The following is a 22,645-nucleotide window of genomic DNA, read 5'->3' on the forward strand; positions in this document are numbered from 1 at the left end:
GCTGATAAGATGCTTCAGTCTCTGTAGCAGGATGTGATGGTCAATAATACAAAAAGCAGCATTGAGATCTAACAAGAAAAATACAGAGACATGTCTGTTGTCTGATGCAAGACTGAAATAAATTGCTGTTCTGTAGAAAGTCATGCAACTGATTGTTAGAGAAAAAGAGAAGGTTAAATTTGGGTCTAAACACCTGGATCAAGAGTAGGCTTTTTGGCTAGACCAGCCAAATGGAGTTTCCCCACTGGCTGTTACTACATCCATTTTGTCACCTTTACACATTTTCTGACATATTTACTAACTTTTCACACTCTTACAGTGACTTCTTTCAAAAAGGCACCTGGTGACTAATCTAGCAATTTTTGGACAGACCTTACCATCTTTCCATAGAAGAGAGTTGCCAGTGAAAAAAGAATGCGGAGTATGTTAACATGGTGAAACATCTTTTAGAGGATTGGTGTCTGAACTTGTGTAGTTATTTTCTTCATGATTGTATAACTATGATGTTTTCATCAGGTGTATTTATGTAAAATGGGATATAAGAACCTTTTCCTGCCGGACCAATCGCCTAGACCTCAGAATCACATTGGGAATAATTCATGTGACGTTTTTGTGATATCCTGATAAATTTTGTATACACGTTTGTGTACTGTGTTTTATTCAATAAAGTCAATCAATGGATCAACGAGTGAACAGTTTGAAACACGGGACACAGACATTTGTGATGCGTCTTGTAAAAATCTGTAAGTGGTCAAATACACCAACAAAATCACCAGCAAGTGGCGCTGCCGAGTCGTTTTTGTAACTGAGAAGGGCAAGATTTGTGTATGTGCGTGTGTGTGTGCGCGGCTCTAGCTCCAGCTCCAGCCACTCAGACGCCAGCAGAGTCAGCGGAGAGTGACACCCCCCCCCCCGCGCGCTTTGTAACAAGCAGCCAAGGCAGACAAGCGGAGAGGCAGACGGAGGAGCGGACCTGGATCCGCTCACAACAAACAGCTTCTGGAGTAATGAACTATTATCCATGCTCCCATAAAAAGTGACTTAGAGTGACCACAGAGTCCCGTGGATCTCCCGCTTTGTTCAAGAGGGGCTCCTGAGCTTCACTGAGGGATGTACCGGTACTGAAGCAGCGTGTTGGGGACATTATGATCCAGTCGGAACCAGCTCAAGTTCTCCCTGTGAATGTTTGTCACAGAGGTGCCAGTGTGTCTGTGGCTGTGTGTGCGCGCGCGTGTGTGTGTGTGCAGCTGAAATTTGTCTGGAACATGTTTACTTGGTTTTTGGTTTAACTGTGTAAATGATCCAGTCAGATAGTTTTCCTGCAGTTGTGTTGCAGACCTGCGTGAAACACTGACAGTCAGAGCTGTGTGTACTATGACCGCTCAGTGCATGTGGAAGTGTGAGTTTGCTCCTGAAGAGTTGCCATCCTGTTCATGTATTGTTCCCATTATTTTGTCCAGCAGCTGCAGCTCCACTGCAGCCTGTCTGTGCTCAGTGTGTGTATCAGTGTGGGTTATTCACAGTGCTGCTATGCAGACTGACTGGAGCCACGCTCAGACAGCTCCACTGTAACCCTGACTCTGAGGCACAGGCCTGGACTGCTCACACAGAGAGAAACCTTCACAGCTGAGGAAAAGCTCTCTGTGAGCCTCAATCCAGTGGGACAACTTGTGCGCAATAGCAGATGTTACACAGCTTTGTGTACTAATGTGGATTATTCAGGATGCTGCTATGCAGACAGAGTGGAGCCACAGAAAACCTGCTGGTGAAGTTAAAGTAACACGCTGCTTCTGTCAGTGCAGTTCAACAGCTTGTATTACACAGTTGGCAGCAGGAGGTCTGGCTGGAGGGACGGGTCTTTGCAGGGTTTAGATAGTGTGTTGACCTAAACTCAGACTGGTTAAATGTGTTTACTTTAGAAACTGAGAAGTGTGACACAGCCTGGGACCAAAAGTTGTGTCCGAAACATAAAGTCCTTTTTGAATTTTTATTGTAATGCCTCCAGCAGGTGAAGAAGACACTTAATCCTGAGGAAAGGTTTGTGGAACTGAAACATTTTGTTAATACTCTGCAGTTGAGACAAGTTGTTCAGTTTCATTTCCATGAGCAGTTGAAATTAGCTTTGTTGTTGAAGTTTGTTTGACTTGTTTGGCTGGTTGGCACAGTAACTGTTGGAAAATGAAGAATCCACATCCACTGACTGATACGTGGAATAGATCCCTCAGCAAAGACCCAGTCCTGATCTCTGTGCCAGGCACCAACAAGAAGTTCAAGAGGAAGTCCAGTGAGCCAAAAAGGCTTTTCAGCAGCCCTGAGCCTGAGAGGATGAAGAGCTACACAGCAGACATGTCAGATGTAGACTCAGTCGATGACGCCCAGGTAGAGGCATGTACTGTCGGCCAGTTAGCTCCACTGCAGAGACACCTTATGATGTCACAGGAGGCGACAGTGAGTACCACAGGACTGTCAGGACTACCAGAGGCCAACATGGCTCCAGCTCAGAGCAGTGCCATAGACATGAGGATTGGTATTAACGTTCCAGGCATCGCTTCCAAACTGTCCCAGTTACCTGCCTCTCCGTTCCCTAACCCAGAGATCTCCCACTGGCCCACGGCCATCTCCCAGCCTCTGTCCAACAGACTCAAACTAGGCCTTTGCTCTACTTTCCCTCTGTCCACATCAACCAGCAGCAGCAGCAGCCACTCACCCAGTCATCAGGCCTTCTCCCTGGAGCCGTCTCTGTCTGGCCAGGCTGGAGCTCTGCCTGGTCCCAGAATCTCCCAGACCCCCCAGTGCCATGAACATGTGGAGCATGTGCAGTCACCGAAGGTACAATAAACCTGGAATCAGGACTAAATGGATTTAATTGTTTGACTGAAACAGAATGAGCAGATGAATCAGTGAAGAAAATTATCCTGAGTTTGATGTTTGTTGTTGCTGTAATAAAGTGCAGCATAGCTCTTCATGAGCTGATTTATCTGATGTGCATGATAACTATTATCAGTGATTAGTAATCAGTACTTCCCACAGTACATTTAACACTCAATATGACTGACAACCAACAGAGTGTCTGTATTCATGAACAGGATCCTGATGTTGAACAGTGTGTCCTTGTTTCCTGGTTTCCATTATGAACTCACTGCAAAAAATCTGGCTCAACCAGTAGTTTCCGCTTCTACTGAGTCCAAAGATTAAATTTTCTTTAAATAAAAAATAGAAAAGTCTGGCAGCCCTGTGAACGAACACATTTTTCATAAAACAGGGGAAAGATATAGGTGTAACAGGGGCTCAGGACTTAGCAGAGGATTACCTATTCAAACTGTAATACATGTCACTGTCATAATTCTCCTAACAATTCATTTAATACATGTAATTATATATTAATTATATCTTAATCAAATGAATTTAACGTGGTTCAGCCATTATGCTCTAGAGGCTGATGATGGTTCAGTTCTAAAACCTGGTCCTGTGCTTTCAGGAGCCTCCCAGGAAGCGGGTCGGGGTGGGTGCAGATGGACCTGGGCGTCTTCCGGAGGTCAAAGCCATCCAGCAGACCCGCAGGCTTCTAGCCAATGCCAGGGAGAGGACTCGGGTCCACACCATCAGTGCTGCGTTCGAGGCCCTGAGGAAGCAGGTCCGACTAACAGCCTACACTGAAATCACACAAACAACAGAGTGTGTACAAACACACACATACAGTACACACACTAGTGATGATGTCTGTTTCACTACATTCATCTGGATGAATCAGGCCACTGTAGGCAGTGTTGTTAATGGATGAGTAGGCCTGTTTGAATCAGTGTGATGAAAAACCTTCATTTGACAGATATTCAATTTACTGGATCAGACAAAAACACACATGGTTATTATCTATTGCATCATATTCATCAGGCAGATTTTTGTCTAAAGTAACTTATAGTCACTGTTTAAGTAGAATTTTAATTACTGCAGCCTGAAAAGTCTAAATTATATAACTTGTTAATAAAGAGAAAGTGATCAGATCAGTGTTAATTAGAGGTAAAAACATCCTTGAACAGGCGAGGTGGGTGGTCAATTGATGGTTTAGATGAAGAGCTCAGAATGATTATACAGAAGAGAAACAGTCTAATCAGGTGTTACACAGGCTGTCATTGTCAACATCTACATGAAGACTAACATACTCTGCTGCTGTAAACCAGGTTTCAGTCAGATAGAAAAAAATCATAGTCTGTGCATATGTGGATCAGCCTCATGTCCCGCCCTCTACACACGTGGTCAATGCAAAGCACCTCATGAATTTCAATACATATAAGTGATCAGTAGTTTTTCATGGTGAATCACAGCAGCTACTGAGAAGTAAAAGAAGATTTTTTCTGCCTCAGAAGTTGAGGTTCTTGTGGCTGAGGTGGAAGCCAGAAATGACATATTACTTTGTTTTAACAGCACTGGGGGTGCAAGCAAAAGTGAAAACAGTGAGCAACATGTTGCTGCTGCTGCAGTTAATGCAGTGAGTGCAAGAATCACATCCCTCAGTCAGAGCCTCTCTGCTACAGGTGGGGACAGAGGCACACCTGAGTTCACGTCACTGGAAACAGGAATTTAACAGTTCTATCATTCCCACAGGAGGCTTTAGGCAGAAAGTTATAAAGATTATACGTTGTTAATCATATCAAACACACACCTGACAGCTAATTCCCACTGGTGAGAGCCACTTGCCAGAAATCTCAGCATCGTTAGTAGCCTACCTGCATTTGTACCATGGTGCAGTTACATCGGGTTGGTCTGTCTAATCCTGGATCCAGTTCATCTCATAAATCCAAGAGCACGCCTCTTGGATGAGTTTGTGTTCCCTCCCATTTCTTCCATTAACATAGTCTTCTAGCAGTGTCATCCATCTATCCATTATCTATACCACTTATCCGTTAAGGGTCACGGGGGGGCTGGAGCCTATCCCAGCTGACATTGGGCGAGAGGTGGGATACACACACAGATTGCCAGTCCATCGCAGGGCCAACAAACAACCATTCACACTCACATTCACACCTACAGGCCATTTAGAGTCACCAATTAACCTGCATGTCTTTGGACTGTGGGAGTACACAGGGAGAACATGCAAACTCCACACAGAAAAGCCCGGGCTCAAACCGGGGAGCAACAGTGCTAACCACTGCACCACCGTGCCACCCCCACCCAGTGATATCATTTGAAAGTGAACGTTTGATAGGTGAACAGAGTTTCTTTATTCATGGCTCAGTACAAGGTTTGGATGTTTTAAAAAGGTGGATCTATAATAAATGCTTAACATTACATCAAATTAAATGTGTGAAAAGCATCATTATACAATCTGGCTCCAATTCACCACATTACTATCTCTGTAAGCAATTTCCCGTCTCCAAAATATACTTACGCATGGGTCAGTGTTTCCGTACAGGTGCGCACATTCTCCCGTTAAGTTTGTTTTTAGAAATCACAACTTTTGCGTGGGAAGGTGCATACGCCTCTGTCAGGCCCCATTTTGTGCATACGCAATGGTTATAAATGAGACCCCAGAGCTTTAGACCTGAGACTTGGACTCAGACTCAAGTTGTAAAATTGAGGACTTGTGACTGGACTGGACTTCTACTTGACTTAACTTCTGACAAATGCTCTTGTGGATGTAGCTGTGTCTTTCTACCAAATTGTCATGAATGATGTACAAATAACTTTGTTATCCAGTGAACATTTTCATTGAAATGTTACAATTATTAATATGCAATTGTTATAAATGAGACCCCAGGTCTTCCAGTTATCTATGTAGCCCACATAATGACAGGATGCGTGAGTGAGGTCAGCCATTCATGTAACAAATACTGTGTTCATGTAGGCCTGCTCAGTTTAGCTACATGAGTATGGAAAACATTTTCTCCAGGGGTTATTGTTTATTGATTAGTAATCAGATGAAACAAATCAAAACATGAGGGCAGACAAAGAGATTGGCATCAGTGCACACTGTTGCTGATCTGATTTTATTTCACTGTTAAGTCATACTCTTCTATTTAGTTCAGCTGAGGACTGGGCAGTTCCCTGTTTCCATAGCAACCAGTCAGAGTCCGCTAACAGACTCCTTGAGACTGTTTTACCAAAGCTCAGACTGAGTTTGTCAGTCAGCTGTTTTCAGTCAGTTGTGATTACAGCAGTTAGTAAGTAGCTGATTAGTTAAATAATTAATAAATGAATCAATGATGAAGTAATAAAAAACTAATCTGATGACTGAAACAGTTCAGCGGTAAGATTCCACAGCAGCCCTATTTCATAGAGTTATTAGAGTGAGATCATTAATTAAGTAATTATTATTAGTATTAATCAAGTAGACTAAACATCTGTTGAATTAAACCCATTTATTACAGTTAACTGTTCAATATTCATTTTCAGCATCTTCTTTGACTTTTAACATCAGAGTGATGTTAGACCGAGAGAGGATGATGATACAAAGAGCAGAGCAGAACCTGCTGTTCTGAATGTTACTGACTCCACCTGCTCTGCTCTACGTTATGACACAGCTACATGACGTGCAGAGCATCCGACAGCATCCTGCAGGAGGTTCATACTGTAAAACTTTAAACTGTCACAACTTCTCAGTGACCGTGAGACTGTGGGGGTGGTGTACTCCATCATTCTTCTGTCTGTTTCCATTCCAGTTCATTGACAGTATGCTAATCAAACATGTGGAGACCTTCCTCACCTCCCTCCATTTTCCTCCTATGTCCAGGTGCCATGTTACTCCTATGGGCAGAAGCTCTCCAAGCTGGCTATATTACGTATCGCCTGCAACTACATCCTGTCTTTGGCTCAGCTGGCAGAGCTGGACTACAGCTCAGACCACAGCAGTCTGAGCTTCTCTCAGTGTGTAGAGCAGTGCACCAGGACGCTGCAGGCCGAGGGCCGGAGCAAGAAGAGGAAGGTGAGCTGCAACAGATGTCTTCAACAGACAATCAACACATGCTCCATGTTTACCTGTTGTCTTGATAAATTCAGTGTAATGTCTAATGTCCATAGCATCACCTCAGTCAGTACAACACTCAGATAACCCACTGATCCAGTCATTTTTACTTTGCCTCCTTTTGTTTTCCATTAAGCTACTGTCAGTGACAGTCAAAGCCTCTCCTACAGATGTGACAGATGTGTCACATTAAACAACCTCCAGTTCCTTTCAGGCTTTTAATGTGAAACATCTGTGTGTGATGTTTCTGCCTTCACTCACAGAGAAATTACATTTCAACCAGAGCAGATTCATACAGGGAGAGGAGGAGGATGACTCAATGGGTCAGGTCCACAGGCCACTGTGTGTGTTGCATTTTCTTATTTTCTAAAAACATTCACTCATTTTACATCAAACACAGTTTAACGAAGAACACTGTGTTCATGATAAAAATAAAACAATGGACAAATGGAAAAAAAAGTAAATCATGTAAGTGTTTGGTTCCTCTCACAGGTTCCAGAGCATGGTCTGTTTTCCACCTGAAACATGCCTGTATGAAAAAAGACAAGCACACCTGTACAATCCAATGCAATCCAGTACAACAACTCTGCCACTTGTTCTCCTTTATTGCGCTTCAAACTGACCGTTTTGACCAAACATTCTGTTTGGTGTTAATTAAGCTATATCCTTATTAGTGAGGTTGTAGTCAGAAGTGGTGTTTTACTGAACTGCATTATGTTGACAAAGCATTTCTAATATTCTGAACCAGTCATGTTTATAAATGGGTTGGCCACAACATTAGAAACACCTCTCAGTATAAAGTAGTTTATTTCCACATGGCTGCAGCCTTCAACTTTGATGAGAAACAGAGATAGAGATGAACACCTCTCTGACAGTGATTGCTCAAAAATGAACAAACTTTGTAAAGGTAAAATTTATGGCTGAACTGTTGGATTGGTGTCCTTAATGAACTGGCCACTGAGTGTATATTGAATATGTTTGACACCACCCAACAGGTACACTGAACATGAGATAAGATAGACTTTATTTATCCCACTTGTGGGAAATTTACATGTTACAGCAGCGAGAAACAAGGGTGACCAAAATAGTAAAATAAAAATAACATAGTCTGCACCCTCAGTGCTGTGAAATAAACACATTTCAGAGGCAGTGAGTTTTTTAGATTTTCATCTCAGAGCCCCAGTCTCAGTGTTGAGCTTCACACTGATGCAGTCATGTTGCTCTGTTAGATGTAAACTGGCTGAGGGCTTTTTCCCTTCTAGCAGGCTGTGTGTGTGTATGTGTGTGTGTGTGTGTGTGTGTGTGTGTGTGTGTGTGTGTGTGTGTGTGTTCTCAAAGTCCCAGACACCAGATGTTTAGAGTGGAAGGGAAGTGGAGCTGGCGCCATGAAGGGCAGAGGGCAGTGAGAAGGCACGCGAACTGAAACCACACACACACACACACACACACACACACACACACACACACACACACACACACACATACTTGGCACATTCTCTAGCAGTCTCTCCAACATTCCCCCACTCTGCCTCTCCAGGCCATCTGTTCCAACATACTTTGAAACAAGGAGGGGAAAAAACACAGTCATCATCAGCCTGTCAGACAGCAGCAGCTGGTGGAAAGACAGAGAGGGGTGTGTGTGTGTGTATGGGGTGGGGTGTGTGGGGTGGGGGTTGTAGAATGAAATGCTTTTTAGATTTTCTCAGAGCCACTGAGTCTGTGTGCACAGTTAGAGAGAAAAAAGACAGATTTTACTTCATTGTGATTTTGCTCCACTGTGGACAAACCTGACTGCATAGACATCCACTGAACAAATCAACAAATACCTAAAGAAAATAACTGCCAGACTTATTGATAATGACAGTGATTGTTGGGAGGAGTCTTACAGATCTCCTTGTGATGGAGTAACACCACCTTCCCTCAGGATTTCACTCTGTTCATCACTTTAAATAGTTCAGATCTTAAAACTAACCTCAGAGTGTCTCCACACGATGGAGGACCTAACACAGCTGATACTGTGCATATTTCAAACTAATTTGCTATGGAGTAAACCAGGGTCTTCTGGGGTCTGAGGCCCCTTGGCACTTTCCTGGTTGGTAATCAAGCCTTGATTGTTGACCAAGTCCTCCTGAATGACTACATCAATGACTACATCATGTGCCCCCACCCTTGGATAGGACCCATAGCAATGTATGAGCTATGTGCATACCTGACCTTTGTTGTCATGGTGACAGTAATACACATGGTTGATGTGAAACCAGCTCACATTTTCTCAGGTACTGGGCAGGTAGGTTATTCCAGCATCGTGGAGAAGTCTCCATAGTCATTCTGCGAGTTGAATGTGGGTCTGATCAGAGACCTTGTGAGTGTGGTAGTCAAGCCCCAAAAACGCAAGTGCCTCCTCAATTCATTTTAATTCAGTTTTATTTATATAGCACCAAATCACAACAGAAGTTATCTTCAAGGCACTTTTCATATAGAGCAGATCTAGACCATCGTCTTTACATTATTATACTTGCAGAGAGTGACCGAACAATTCCCACCATGAGCAGCACTAGGCAACAGTGGAGAGGAGAAACTTCCTTTAAGAGGCAGAAACCTCGAGCAGGAGAAGTCTCGAGAACCAGACTCAGGATGGGCGGCCATCTGCCTCGACTGGTTGGGTTGAGAAAGACAGAGAGAGAGAGGGTAAGGAGGTGAGATGGGGGGTGGAGAATAGGGACAGGAGAACATAGCATAATGCAGATTCCATGTAAAGATGTAAAGTGGCATCAATAATACAACAGTAGTAATAACAGTAATGACAAAGTAGTAATAACAATAGTAGCAGGAGTACTAGAAGTAGAACTAATAATTTCTAAATGTAACAGCAGGTGTTGAGCAGAGTTGTAAGAGCAGCAGGATGCGTGTCATCACAGATCAGACTCTACAGCTCCAGAGGCAGAAATACCTGCAGAAAGAGACAGAAGAGGAGAGATATTGAGTTAGCTACATGTGTTTATGGGATATGAATCCATACTGATAGAGAAAGAGAGAGAGGGAGAGAGAGAGGCTCAGTGCGTCATGGGAAATCCCCCAGCAGTCTAGGCCTAAGCTCAAAGTGGAAAGTTTTAAGCCTACTCTTAAAGGTGCAGAGGGTGTTTCTGCCTCCTGGACCCAAACTGGAAGTGGAGTAGTAGAGTAGAAAAAAGAAAGCTGAAAGCTGAAGGCCATGCCTCCCATTCTACTGCTGGAAAATCTAGGAACCACCAGTAAACCACCATTCTGTGAGAACAGCCAATGTAAAGAGGCTAACACGAGAGAAATACGGTCTTTTTTTCTAGTTCCTGTCAGTAATCATGCTGCAGCATTTTGGATCAACTGCAGAGTCTTTAGAGACTTGTTGGGGCAGCCTGATAATAATGAATTACAATAGTCCAGCCTGGAAGTAACAAATACATGGACTAGTTTTTCTGCATCTTCTGGGACAGAAAATATCAATATATTTTGGCAAAATTACGCAGGTGAAAAAGGGTTTCCTACAAGTTTATTTTATGTGTGAGTTAAAGGACATATCCTGGTCAAAAATAACTCCAAGATTGTTTATGGTGGAGCTGGAGGCCAGGGCAATCTATGTCATTAGAAAATGTTTTTTGGAGATGTTCAGGGCCAAGTACAATGACTTCAGTTTTGAAGTTATCTGTCTGAGTTTAATGGTAAGAAATTGCTGGTCATCCAAATCTTAATGTCACTAAGGCGTGCCTGAAGTTTACCTAATTGACTGGGTTCATCAGGCTTCATTGAGAAGTATAGTTGTGTATCATCTATGTAACAATGGAAGTTTATGGAGAGATTCCTGATAATGTTACATGTTACTAAAGGAAGCATATACAAGGTGAATAGAATTGGACCAAGCACTGACCCTTGTGGAACTCTGTGTCTAACTTCTGTGTACATGGGGGAGTTGTCATTAAGATGTTCAAACTGAAGCCTATCAAATAGATAGGACTGGAGGTCATTTGTAACTTTCGCAAGCGCCATCTCTGTGCTATGATGCAATCTAAATCCTGACTGAAAATCCTCAAATAAACTACTGTTCTGTAGAAAGTCACATAACTGCAACTGCTTTTTCCAGGATCTCAGAAGGAAAGGGGAGGTTAGATATAGGTCTATAGTTGGCTAACATGTCTGGATCAAGAGTAGGCTTTTTCAAAAGAGGTTCGTTTACAGCTACTTTATAAGATTGTGCCACATAGCCTGTTAGTAAGGAAAGATTAACCAAGCCATTACAGATTGAAAATTAAGGGTAAAACTTCCTTAAGCAGCGTAGTTGGGATGGGGTCTAAATTGCCTACAGTTCCCATATTGCACCTGGATAGCATATTGTCATTATTCCCTTCCTGCCTCGTAAACACTTGAAAACCCTCAGTTTCTGTGCTGGATCTCGTTATTAATGTGGATAAGTTGTTTTTTACATCTGTCAGAGGACCAGGTAGTGGTTATTCAGTTACCAGGATACTACAAAATGCTCAGTTTTTAATGTAGCTGACAGCTCATCACCACGAACAAATACAGAGAGCTGTCTATCAGACAGTATACCACTAACAATCTTCTGTTGAACTGACAGAATCTGAATCTGCAGGCCAGGTGGCTGCTGATGGTTGTGTTCAGGTTGGTAGCTCATGGTTAAGGTGCTGTTAGATGCTGAGTAGGTGAGACTGAGCCAAAGGGTCAGAGAGGCAGCTGGACCTGCTGGTTTTAAAGCTGCTTGTTTGTACAGAATGTGTGTTGTGATGTGATGTAGACTTTAATCTATTCTTGGGCCTAAGGCCACAGTGTATCTTCTGTATGACACAGATAATTTAATTACAAATTATGAGTTTAATTTCCATTCATTGATTCTGGTTTTGATTAATGAAATGCCACAGAGCTGTTTAATGCACAGATATGAAGTCTGTGAGTGAGGCCTGTTTGTCCACAGTGACTGTGTTCTTTATTTTAAAGTGCTTTTATTTTGTTGACAGGTTGGGAGGATGCCAGAGGATGTGTGATGTTTTCAGACTACTGTTACCAGAATCCTCTCTTCTTACTGATGCAAGCTGCATTACTACATGATCACACAACCAGCTTCAGGCTCAACTTATCTGTTGTTCTGTCTTTATATACGATCAGTGAAGGATAGAGAGCAACATCTGTTTCCACGCAGAACAGAAATGTTCACTACATGACCATGTAAGATGGAAAAAGAGCCACATGATGAAAGACAAACATGACTGAGAAGGGTTTTTACTTTCTTTATGCCTATACTACATGCTGGGATGGAACTGGCAGCTAGTGAAGATGATGATGAGTAATTGTGGATGTTGTATTTCTAAAATCCAGTTCTAACTGACATTGGGACATTTCTAACACACCCTATAACCTAAGTGGACATGAATTTTCCAGAATAAAAGAGTTGACAGTATTTACATGAAGCTCCACTTCATACACTGAAGGTTTTAATCTCCTCATGTTGTTACAGTGTTGTATATTACTTTAATAAATATTAGTTAGTGCCTTGGTTCCTGATTTTAATTCAGAATGAACGGTAAATCTTGAAGTTGTAAAGGTGTGTTCACACTGAACACCACACACTGATCTGACTCCTGGGTTGTTTTTGTGGTTTGTCTCTGTTTGTCATGCTAACTGGATCCACTCACTCGCTTCATGTGCAGTCACACAGTTTGTAAGACTTACCTTCAGTCTGAACACACCTGAAGAGCGAATGTGTATAAATGTGTATATATACATGATCGATGTTAAGGGAAAGACTGGTCCAAATATGATCCAAATATGAATCATGTTCTTCTCCAAAACCTGGTAAACACAGCATCATCACATCAAGTCACTGTGGAGCTAACAGGCATTTGCATAAAGTTAGGCCACATGCTATCCCATAATGCTTTGAGAAGTAATTTAGTTGTGTTTCCATAGAAATATTTGCTTTGCAGTCTCAGATAAACATTGTTAGATGATGAATGTACAGACCAGAAAATCTAATACACAAAGAGAAATGAATAAAAAAACTGTTCATTTCAGTATTTTTCAGATTGAAAGTGAAACGTGTAAATCACCTTATTACTTTACATGACTTTCCATGTATAAACATGGTGATGCTGTAAACCCACAAAGAGTGATGTCAGCTGAAGCCACAGTGTTGAACATAACTCCAGCAGGTCTGCAGGTAAATGATGTGCCTTGCTGAAGGACAGAACTGGATGTCTGTGGTGGGAAAATGTGATTAGTATGTGAATGAGTGTAAATACAGTACAGTAATAGTCCACTGACACACTTGTTGGATGGAAATGGTGGAATAGTTATCAGTCACTGAATAAGTTGTGTATGGTGTGTTGGTCTACTGCATGGAGAGCTTGGCTCTCTCAGAGTCTGGATCAAAGAATATCAGCATCTCAGTGACCATTTCATCAACACAAGGGAGAGATACAGGGTTTCTCAGGACGTCTGAAATGCACAGCGTCGTTAAATCCAAACGGTCCTGAAAGGTGTCACTATGACTCTTCAAATCCTACATACAGGATCTCCAGGTCTGCAGAATACACCACCGCCTGGAAATAATGTCAGGATGAACCATCTGTCCTCTGGCCTTCACCATGGCAGTGGACCGTATCATCACAGCATTAAGCTGGTAACAGTCCCCACCTTAACATGGTCACATGGACATCAATGAAAATGAAATCCTGCAGTGTCTCATCACCGTCAAGCTCACACAAGAAATATTCTGCATTGATGAAGTGAGAGTATGAGCTTATTAATACTGATCTCCCAGGAAAACTGAAACTCTGGGGTCTCAGTTCAGCCTGCTGCCATGACCTGTTTCACCTTTATCATCTATGAAGTCTCCCGAACACAAGGAGGAGGAGGAGGCTGACCAAAATTCTAAATTCTCTCAGTGCCAATATTACCTGGCTGTGGGATATATGTGTGCCAAAGTATAGAATAGAATAGAATAGTGATACACACAATATATATATAAAAACAACAGGCAATAGAATCCTTAAACAGATTCAAGCACAGCATATTAATGACATACACATACATGAAGTATAGAACATTTTGAATGTTGGATGTACATCTGAATACACACAGACCTGTGTGATAAGTATATAAATGGAGTATGTTCCATTTCAAGCAGTACACTATCTGACATGTCATGTGGACTGTTCCCTGTTGACTCCACCATGACATTAACCATCTCAGAAACCTTCAGTGGTACAGTATCAGTAACACACACAGCTGTGTACAAAGTATAACACACTTTTCAGTTTCACTGCAGACATGTGTATTGTGAACAGTCCTCATGCTGTGGACAGTTGTGATGGAGTGTACGAAGTTATCAGTAATGAACAGTCTGTGAGCTCCTCTCTAATAACCACATGATGTGTAACTGTCCTAATCACAATGTGCTGACGTCAAGATTTCTGACTTCATTAACAGACATCTGAACCAAGATGACAGTAACCTGTAATCTGGACTGTTGTAACAGACCTGTTCCTCTGTGTTTCAGGAGTGAAGCAGAGAGCAGTGACAGGCCTGAGAGGACAAACCACCAGATGATCATCAAAACAACAATGAGGATGTGGATGAATGGAAGAGAGATTATTTCCACATTTCATGACTTGCTCTGACCACACAAGGACAGATTAACTAACATCTCTACTTATCTGAGAGGCAACAGTGAAGGTTCTCTGTCAGTAACTGACCGACAGACAGAGATGTAAACTTATTCAGCCTGTTGGATCCCTCAGCTATACACACAGTCACACACACATTATCTCCCACTGTCTCATCAGTACCATGTTTAAGTCTTCCTTCCTCAGTTGAAACTTGTCTAGTTGCAGCTTCAGAACAGTCACCGTTTCACTCAGCAGTTTTTAATATCAGTACAAATATTAAAACAGTTTAAAAACTCCTCTGACACTAACACTCAGTACAAAAGACCTACCACACATTACACATTATATTTCTCTCTATGTGCTTTCACATTGATCCCACAGTAAACAGTTATGATCAACTGAAATAAGAAAGGATTTCCCTCTTTCCATCTCTCACTTGAGTCTCCTGGCCTGATGAGTGCACATCTGTCACATTCTGAGTGAGTCCAGTACCAACACCTGCTCCCTGTGTGTCACAGTCTGAGTATTGTTGCTGACAATGTTCATCCCTTTATGGCCACAGTTGACCATTTTCTAATGGCTACTTCCAGCAAGATAATGCTCCATGACACAAAGCAAAAGTAATCTCAAACTGGTTTCATGAACACAACAGTGAGTTCAGTCACACAGAAATCATCATCTCATCATTGTCACCATACTCCTGTGGGTTCAGATCTAAAATAAAGAAATAAATCATCATATGTGGATGATTTACTGATGGAAATGCTACAGCACATCCTTAGTCCTTCTGAAGGAGAGGAGCTTGACAGCTTACTATATTACTTTCTTTTTTATAAAGAATTTCACTGATATTCAGGGTAATATAGCTTTTTATGTAGTTCCAGATGAGAAGATGAATGATCAGTTCCATGTCATGGCCACAGATACTGTATGTCTAAGCTGTCTTGGTATAGCTCAGCAGTCTGACAGCAGCAGGTCCTGCTGTCTTACCTTACCAGGTTATGCAGTGTGTCTATGACTAACATGAAACTTTTTTAAAAATTATTTAATAACTAAACTAAATAACTATCTTAAAAGCAGCTAATTATCAAGGACATCAAAGGAGTGGCAGAAATTAGTCAGACAAACATTGACAGCTAGATGTTGCATCTTTCAACTCATTCAAAATCACTTTAAAAGTATCCATTGAAACTAGCTATTTCAGCTCTAGGATATTTTGTAAACTGTTCCAAGAAGAGGGAGCTACGTATTTAAATGCCTTTATTCCTAGTTCAGTGCGAGCCCTTGGTACAGATAATAAAAGACTGTAACTGCCTGTACTTTTTTGACTGCTGTGAATCTGGAGATATGGTGGAAGCACACCTAAGGGGCGGCTGTGGCTTAGGTAGAGCAGTCGTCCACCAATCAGAAGGTCGGTGGTTCGATTCCCGGCTCCTCCAGTCTGCATGCCGAAGTATCCTTGGGCAAGATACTGAACCCCAAATTGCCTCCGATGTGTGTGTTTCACATCGGTGTGTGAATGTGTGTGAATGTGTTTAGAAAAAGCACATTAATATATAGAATATGTGCTGTGTGAATGTGTGTGAATGGGGTGAATGTGATCTGTAGTGTAAAGCGCTTTGAGTGGTTGAAAAGACTAGAAAAGCGCTATATAAGTACAGTCCATTTACCATCTAAGATAGATTTATAGACAAGCATGTGCCAGTGTTTTAGTCTGCGACTGGACAAAGAAGACCACCCTTCAAGAGCATACAGCAAACAATGATGAGTGAGAGCTCAAGGTTTGTAATGAATCTCAAAGCTCCATGATACACAGTATCCAGGGCATACAAGCTTTGAGAGGATGCATGCATGTAAATTACATCACCATAGTCTAAAATAGACATATAAGTCACAAGAACAAGTCTCTTTTTGGCCTCAAAGGAAAGACGAGATGGAATTCTAAAGTATCAGCTTAAGCCTTTTTACCAAATGCTGGATGTGAGACATGAAAGAAAGAAATTGAGCCAGTGAAAAAACAAGATACTAACCCTGTGAACCCTGTAAGGTGGTGATTGTTGGCAGATTCTGTGACCTTTTTTGGAATTTGAAAACAGCATAGATTTTGTTTTGTCTGTATTTAAAACAAGTTTTAAATTGTAAAAGTTTGATTGCACTGTATTAAAAACTACTTGAAGTTGGGTGAAAGCCAGGTAGGGTGTGGATGCTGAGCTATACAAAACTCTGTCATTGGTGTAAAAATTAAGATTTGCATTTGAAACGTTATGGTCAACGTTGAAGTATATAATGAATAGGAGAGGTCCTAATACCGACACCTGAGGGACTCCTGTGGTTATAGAGTGTAAACCTTCTGCCAGGACACAGAGTTCTGTTGGATAATTTTCAAACCAGCCAACTGAGTGTTCAGATAAATCAATGCTCAATAGCCTTTGTTTCAAAAATGTGTGGTGTTGAATGCTATTAACAAGGCAATGAATAGAGCTGCACAATGATGTTTGTTGTCAAGGGTGTCGATGATATTGTTTATGATGTTGTTTATTACTTTTACAGCTGCTGTTGTTGTGCTGTCTTTTTCTGAATATCTATATGCCATTAATGTCTTCATCTCAGAATCAGTTTTTTAGTGATTTTTTTTCATCTTTGGAAACACAGCAGTGACAGAATAAATTTAAAATGTGTTTTAATGAATCACTGTCTATCCAGTAGATCAGTTTAAATCAGCATCAAGAACTAATGTTGAATGTGTTTAAAGCAGCAGTGTCAGTGAAACAGTCTGCATGGATCTATAACTGAATGTGAGTACCTGAAGGCAGCGCCACATATCTGTAGATAAATCTGCAGCCTCTGGTGGAAGATGTCTCCCCCCCACCCACCCACACATACTCATTAGAAAGGAACACTTCCTTAAGAAAATTAACTGCAAGCCTTTATCTGACTGTGGGTAAAGAATATCACACTGATCATTGCACTTTATGTTGAGCTTCAACATTTATAATGATATTTCATTCCTCTAAATGATCACTCTTATAGAAAACATAGAATAAGCAGGTACACATCGGAGCTCTGACCAGTCCTGTCCACTCCTCCTCCTCCACAGGTCTGTGTCTGAATGCTGTGTAAAACCACACCTCCTCCTGATTATCAGAGGGCAGAGTCAGTTTGGATCTGTGTGTGTGTGTGTGTCAGTGAACCACACAGACATCCAATATACAGAATTTGGCTCTACAGGTAGGACAGGGGACTCTGCTGGACAACCAGGTCTCAGGTCTTTGCTGGTCTTGGCGGCTGGCGAACCATCGACCCAGACAGGACAGACACCACATGGGTCTGCAGAAACACTCCTGACAGTCGGACTCGTTATCAGCTCCTGTAACACACAGCAGTCACATTAACAGCCTTACACACACACACACACACACACACACACACACACACACACACACACACACACACACACACACACACACACACCTTCAGTGTGGCAGAGTCGGACCAGCTTGGTGTTTGCTGGAATCTGCATACAGCCAATACAGGGCTCTATCTCCTGTGTACGGACAGAGAACAGTCTTCAGGGTTGTTCAGTGAGACAGGACTTCATGAGCAGTTGTGTGAACAGTATTGTACCTGTCTGGTGGGGAGCGTGTATGGTTGATTGAGCTCCACCTGAGCTCTGAATGTATCCAGGAAGAGCTCACTGATGGTCTGGTGGATCACTACATTGGCAGAGTTTCTGATGGGAGCATGAAGCTTCTCCCTGAGCTCCGCATATTCTGTGGAGTTGAGCCTGGAAACAGTGGGAAATTTACTTGTTTTTTTCTGACATGACATGTACTGTTTTTCCCTGACTCCTCCAGACCAGTGTTAGTCCTGAAGTTGTAGAAACATACCTGATATCAAAGGATCTGATGGCAGGGTTGATGCTGTCCACTCTCAGGGTCAAGATCTGTGCAGGGGAGGCCGAGTCTGGACTCAGCTGGTGCTGCCTGGACTCTGTCACTGTCACATGACATTCACTCTGTAAGGCCATGTAGACGTGATAGGTGGTCACCTGGAGACAGAAAAAAAAACAGTCAGACATGTGGATGACTAAAAAGTTGATACCTTCAAAATGACAACATGGTTCCTGAGACACAACCTCACCTCACAGTGACAAGGGACAGATAGTGGAGAATGTTTAACATAGTTTACTGAATTCAGTAGACTTACTCTGAAGCTCATACTGGTCTGTACCTCTTCAGTTTGGTGATCTGTGTTACCTTAACATTCAATCATTCAGAATGCAGCAGGGTGCCTGACAGTGGATGTTTAACAGATTAAAGTGTGGTTTTATCTTAAGTAGGACATGAACTCATCATGGAGCCTTAAAGCTGCATTCACTGAAGCTTTGGTCACTTGGAGGCAGAACAACACACTGTAAACACAGCAGAGAAACATTAGCGTTTGGTGATGATTCTGTGTGGGTTTACCAGTTAGAGCCACTTCTACATCATAATGATTAGTTGAGCTCTTGATATCTTGATGGGATGAGATCTAATAGTTTTCACCACAGTGCTCATCACACCACCCAGCTGCTGCTGCTGCTTTCTGATGTATAAAGTGTGGTACACCTTTACTGTAGACCAGGGACACCATTCACCTCGGTTGGAGCACTACCTGCTCTAACTCAACACATTCTCCCTCGGGAGATTGACTTCACTGATTCTATACATAGGGTGACAGTGACACCTAGTGTTCACAACAGGAACTAACAACTGCTGTTGTTAAAGCCAGCAGGCCAAATAAAAGTTGAGTTTTTAAGTAAATAAGTGTGTGTATAAATCAAAGTGTCAGGCTGCACACGGTCTACAGTAGTTTGGAGGGTGTTTCCTCACCTTTAACACCCAGGAGTCAGTCACGATGACTCTGGCTCCTGGTGCTCCTGTAGCAAACTTGTCTATGCGTCTGAACTCCGTGTTGATGTTGGCTGCCACCGAGCCCCAGCTGGAGTGAGGAGACCGGACGTGGGCTTGCAGGGCCCGGCTCACCGGATGGTTGTGCCAGTGACAGCGGGACCAGTAGATGACGAGCATCCAGCTAGCCAACTGGAGGCAGAGAGAGAGGAGGAGGAAGGCTATCCAGCTCTCACTCACCTGGGGAAACACAACACAGCTCAGACTGCAAATCCTCACATCATTTAGTGACTACTGCCCACAGAGCAGAACTCAAGTGTTGAAAAGTGTGTGATGACAGATAACTAAGAAAACGTGGACGACACACTGAGTTTACAGAAACTCTGAGGGCAATAAGAGAGGGTGAACCTATACCTTCTGTCTCCCTCCCTCTCTAAGTTTGACTTTTTTGGAAATCCTGTCCAGGTGGTGTAGCTGCTTGCTGTGGCAATACTTCCTACATCTTCCTTTCTCTTTTGCTGGCTGCATCATAAATGACATTACTATATCAAAGTTCACCTCAAGTCGTCCTCATCAAAAACCAGAGGGGAAGAAACCTAAGAGCCTTGGATGCAGACACAATAGTTTTACTCAAACAGCACTGAGTTCATCTGTAATGTAGAGGTCATGTAAAACTTCACATTTGCAGATGGACAGAGACAGAGACAAGCAGGGAGACAGACAGACAGAGACAGAGAGACAGGCACACTGACCTGGTAAATGTATCCCAGGTTTTTCTCTGGAGCAGCAATACACATCCCCATGTAGTAACCTGGAGAGATGAACAACAGAGACAGAAGAATAAAGAACATGAACAGCAGCACACAGTGATCCCATCAGGGGAAGATCAGCTCCAATTGGAAGGTCGGTGGTTTGATCCCTGGCTCCTCCAGTCTGCATGTCAAAGTATCCTTGAGCAAGATACTGAACTGATTTGACCCAGATGTGTGAATGTGTATGAATGTTTTAGAAAGCACTGTGTGTACAGAACAAGTGCTGTATGGAATGGGTGAATGTGACCTGTAGCGTGAAGCACTTTGAGTGGTCGATAACACTAGAAAAGCCGTATATAAATACAGTCCATTTACCATCTGTAAAGTGTGTATCGCTGAGTGTTGGTCACTGGTCACTTGGTCACTGAGCAGTGACCTGTGGTTGACAGTATCTGGTTCAGTCTGACAGGTTTAACCTGTTGAATTCTGCTTCATCTAAATGAAGCTGGTGGCCGTATCAGAGGTTTGATTTTTACAGTTCTCTATGGGAAAAGTGTGAAAGATCATGGAACATTTTGATGTCAACTACAAGCAAGAACGAGAAAACGTCAGATTTCATCAGAGGTCAGATATTTTTGCAGGAGCCAGAGCTGCAGGAGTGGAAGCCAGGTGTTGTTTATAGTAAAACAGTGAGGAAAGTGCAGAGGGGGGACAGGTGAAGTCAGGGACAGGTGTATACATGTATTATAAAACCAGGAGGTTGATCAGCAGCAACAGTGACACACAGCTCATGGAGCACCCTAAGGTCAGATACTGAAACACATGTCAAAACACTGAAATGACCACACATCTGAACCCTGACATGAAACAACCAGGGTTCCATTCTACTCAGTGTGATTTACCCTCTGTCACTGAGAGAGCAGAGGAACAACAGGTCGCAGAGGTTTTTAACTTTTCCTGTTTCCACTGAATCCACCAGCAGCTGATCACAGCAGTGACCTAATCACTGTAACCGTGACAGGATTATACTTCCTGTTTCTTCCTACAAGTGAACAGCTTCTCCTCTGTAGAGGCAGCTCTTATCACGGTGTCCGGGCTCAGCTGGAGCCGCGTCAGGCCGCGAGGCGTATCATCAGGGTGTCCGTCGTGTCTGAGGTGCGAAGACCTGAACCAGATCTCCGACCTAACCAGACGAGACTGGTGGGGCGCTCCCGGTCAGAGGGAGCCTGGGGAGGGACAGACCGCGAACCCGAGGCAGGGAATAGGAGGGTCTCGGGCAGAGAACCGTGGGGTCCACCCTGTTGACCTCATAACGGACCCTACCACATGGCTAAACAGAGCCAGCTGAGTGAACACAGCCTGAGTTAGACCCGGTCCCTGTGTGTTCCAGTGTCAGGTTTTACCTAAAGGCAGAGCGGAGTGGACCAGCACAGTGACGCTGGTCCTTCGGACGTGGTACTGGACGAAGCCCACATCCTCGCTCCCCAGCCAGGACGAGAACAGGTTCTGGATGGTCAGACCGGCAGACCGGAACTCGTTAGGCGTGAACACGAAACACAGACAGAAGACCACGTAGGCCAGAGTGAAGCTCAGCTCCGGACTCTCCATACTGGACCTGGTCTCAGCAGACTCCCACCCAGACACCGTCCATGTTTCTGTATCTTCTTCCTTATACGTTTCCGTGTCTACGCGGCTTCTTCTTCTTCGTGCTTTATAATGGCGGCTGGTTCCCAGAGAGTCGGGCGCAGTACCGCCACCCCGTGGACCACAGAGAAACCCCTACCCCACTCAACCCAGACCCAGACCTCGGGACTCTGCTGTCTGCTCCACCCGACACGTGCGGACAGAAGCATCCTGATTCCGGGCTCCCTCAGACCTCTACAGACATACTCAGACATGCTCTCCTCTGTCTCTGTAACCTGCGTCAACCTGTCCATGCCTCTGGATAACCACTGTGGGACTCCTGTTAATAAGCCCCAGATAAAGAGAAACGCCAGTATAAAATGATGTTTTGAGTTAACTCTCCTGTTATATTAAAAATCCCATCCATTATGTTCTGTTTCAAACTGAAGTGAACTGTTTAAATGCATGCAGGGACAATTTTAATAGCCAGGAAGTCAGTAATGACCCCGGTGCATTATTAGACTCACATAAATAACTTCTTCCAGGTTTCCTGAATGAACCCCACAGATAAAATCTATAGGTTTATGAATAGTTATAGAGGAGACAGTAACACTTGTTTCCCTGATTCACTCTTTAATTTGACAAGTTTACATTACGATTCCTCTCATGGCTGGAATAACCTACTCTGTGTCCCCAGGTAAAGATGAACAATAGCATCCTGATGGTTAAAGTGTTGTCTTGTTGAGCGTTGTACCATTCAGTGTTTAGGCA

The 22,645-nt window shown here is 43.0% G+C and overlaps 2 protein-coding genes across 3 annotated transcripts; one reads left to right on the forward strand and one right to left on the reverse strand.

The window, feature by feature from the left end:
• Positions 1-915: 915 nt before the first annotated feature.
• Positions 916-15,929, forward strand: atoh8 (atonal bHLH transcription factor 8). 2 transcript variants are annotated; one of them, XM_018664479.2, is made up of 4 exons: positions 916-2,829; positions 3,479-3,634; positions 6,728-6,919; positions 14,502-15,929. In XM_018664479.2, exons 1-4 carry the CDS (start codon positions 2,179-2,181, stop codon positions 14,505-14,507), a joined length of 1,005 nt encoding a protein of 334 aa, XP_018519995.1. In that variant the 5' UTR covers positions 916-2,178; the 3' UTR covers positions 14,508-15,929. The 2 variants fall into 2 exon arrangements, with proteins under 2 accessions (XP_018519995.1, XP_018519994.1); XM_018664478.2 differs by lacking the exon at positions 14,502-15,929 and adding an exon at positions 11,962-12,497.
• Positions 15,930-17,514: 1,585 nt separating this feature from the next.
• Positions 17,515-21,958, reverse strand: tmem129 (transmembrane protein 129, E3 ubiquitin protein ligase). The gene is made up of 7 exons (XM_018664477.2): positions 21,655-21,958; positions 20,252-20,310; positions 19,482-19,739; positions 18,498-18,658; positions 18,235-18,394; positions 18,082-18,154; positions 17,515-17,977 (listed from the first exon to the last, which is right to left on the reverse strand). The coding sequence occupies exons 1-7, from the start codon at positions 21,857-21,859 to the stop codon at positions 17,793-17,795; spliced, it is 1,101 nt and encodes a 366-aa protein (XP_018519993.1). The 5' UTR covers positions 21,860-21,958; the 3' UTR covers positions 17,515-17,792.
• Positions 21,959-22,645: the final 687 nt, after the last annotated feature.

This window comes from Lates calcarifer, unplaced genomic scaffold (assembly GCF_001640805.2).
Source record: "Lates calcarifer isolate ASB-BC8 unplaced genomic scaffold, TLL_Latcal_v3 _unitig_5673_quiver_385, whole genome shotgun sequence".
NCBI classification, from domain to species: domain Eukaryota; kingdom Metazoa; phylum Chordata; class Actinopteri; family Centropomidae; genus Lates; species Lates calcarifer.

Excerpts from the sequence above, each read along its gene's own strand:
- tmem129 (XM_018664477.2), bottom strand. The coding sequence starts at position 21,859 with ATGGAGAGTCCGGAGCTGAGCTTCACTCTGGCCTACGTGGTCTTCTGT. Across the intron at positions 19,740-20,251 it reads ACCTGGGATACATTTACCAG|GTGAGTGAGAGCTGGATAGC; the intron begins GTCAGTGTGCCT and ends GTGTTTCCCCAG. Across the intron at positions 18,395-18,497 it reads ATCAGATCCTTTGATATCAG|GCTCAACTCCACAGAATATG; the intron begins GTATGTTTCTAC and ends CACTGTTTCCAG.
- atoh8 (XM_018664478.2), top strand. The coding sequence starts at position 2,179 with ATGAAGAATCCACATCCACTGACTGATACGTGGAATAGATCCCTCAGC. Across the intron at positions 2,830-3,478 it reads AGCATGTGCAGTCACCGAAG|GAGCCTCCCAGGAAGCGGGT; the intron begins GTACAATAAACC and ends CTGTGCTTTCAG. Across the intron at positions 3,635-6,727 it reads TCGAGGCCCTGAGGAAGCAG|GTGCCATGTTACTCCTATGG; the intron begins GTCCGACTAACA and ends TCCTATGTCCAG.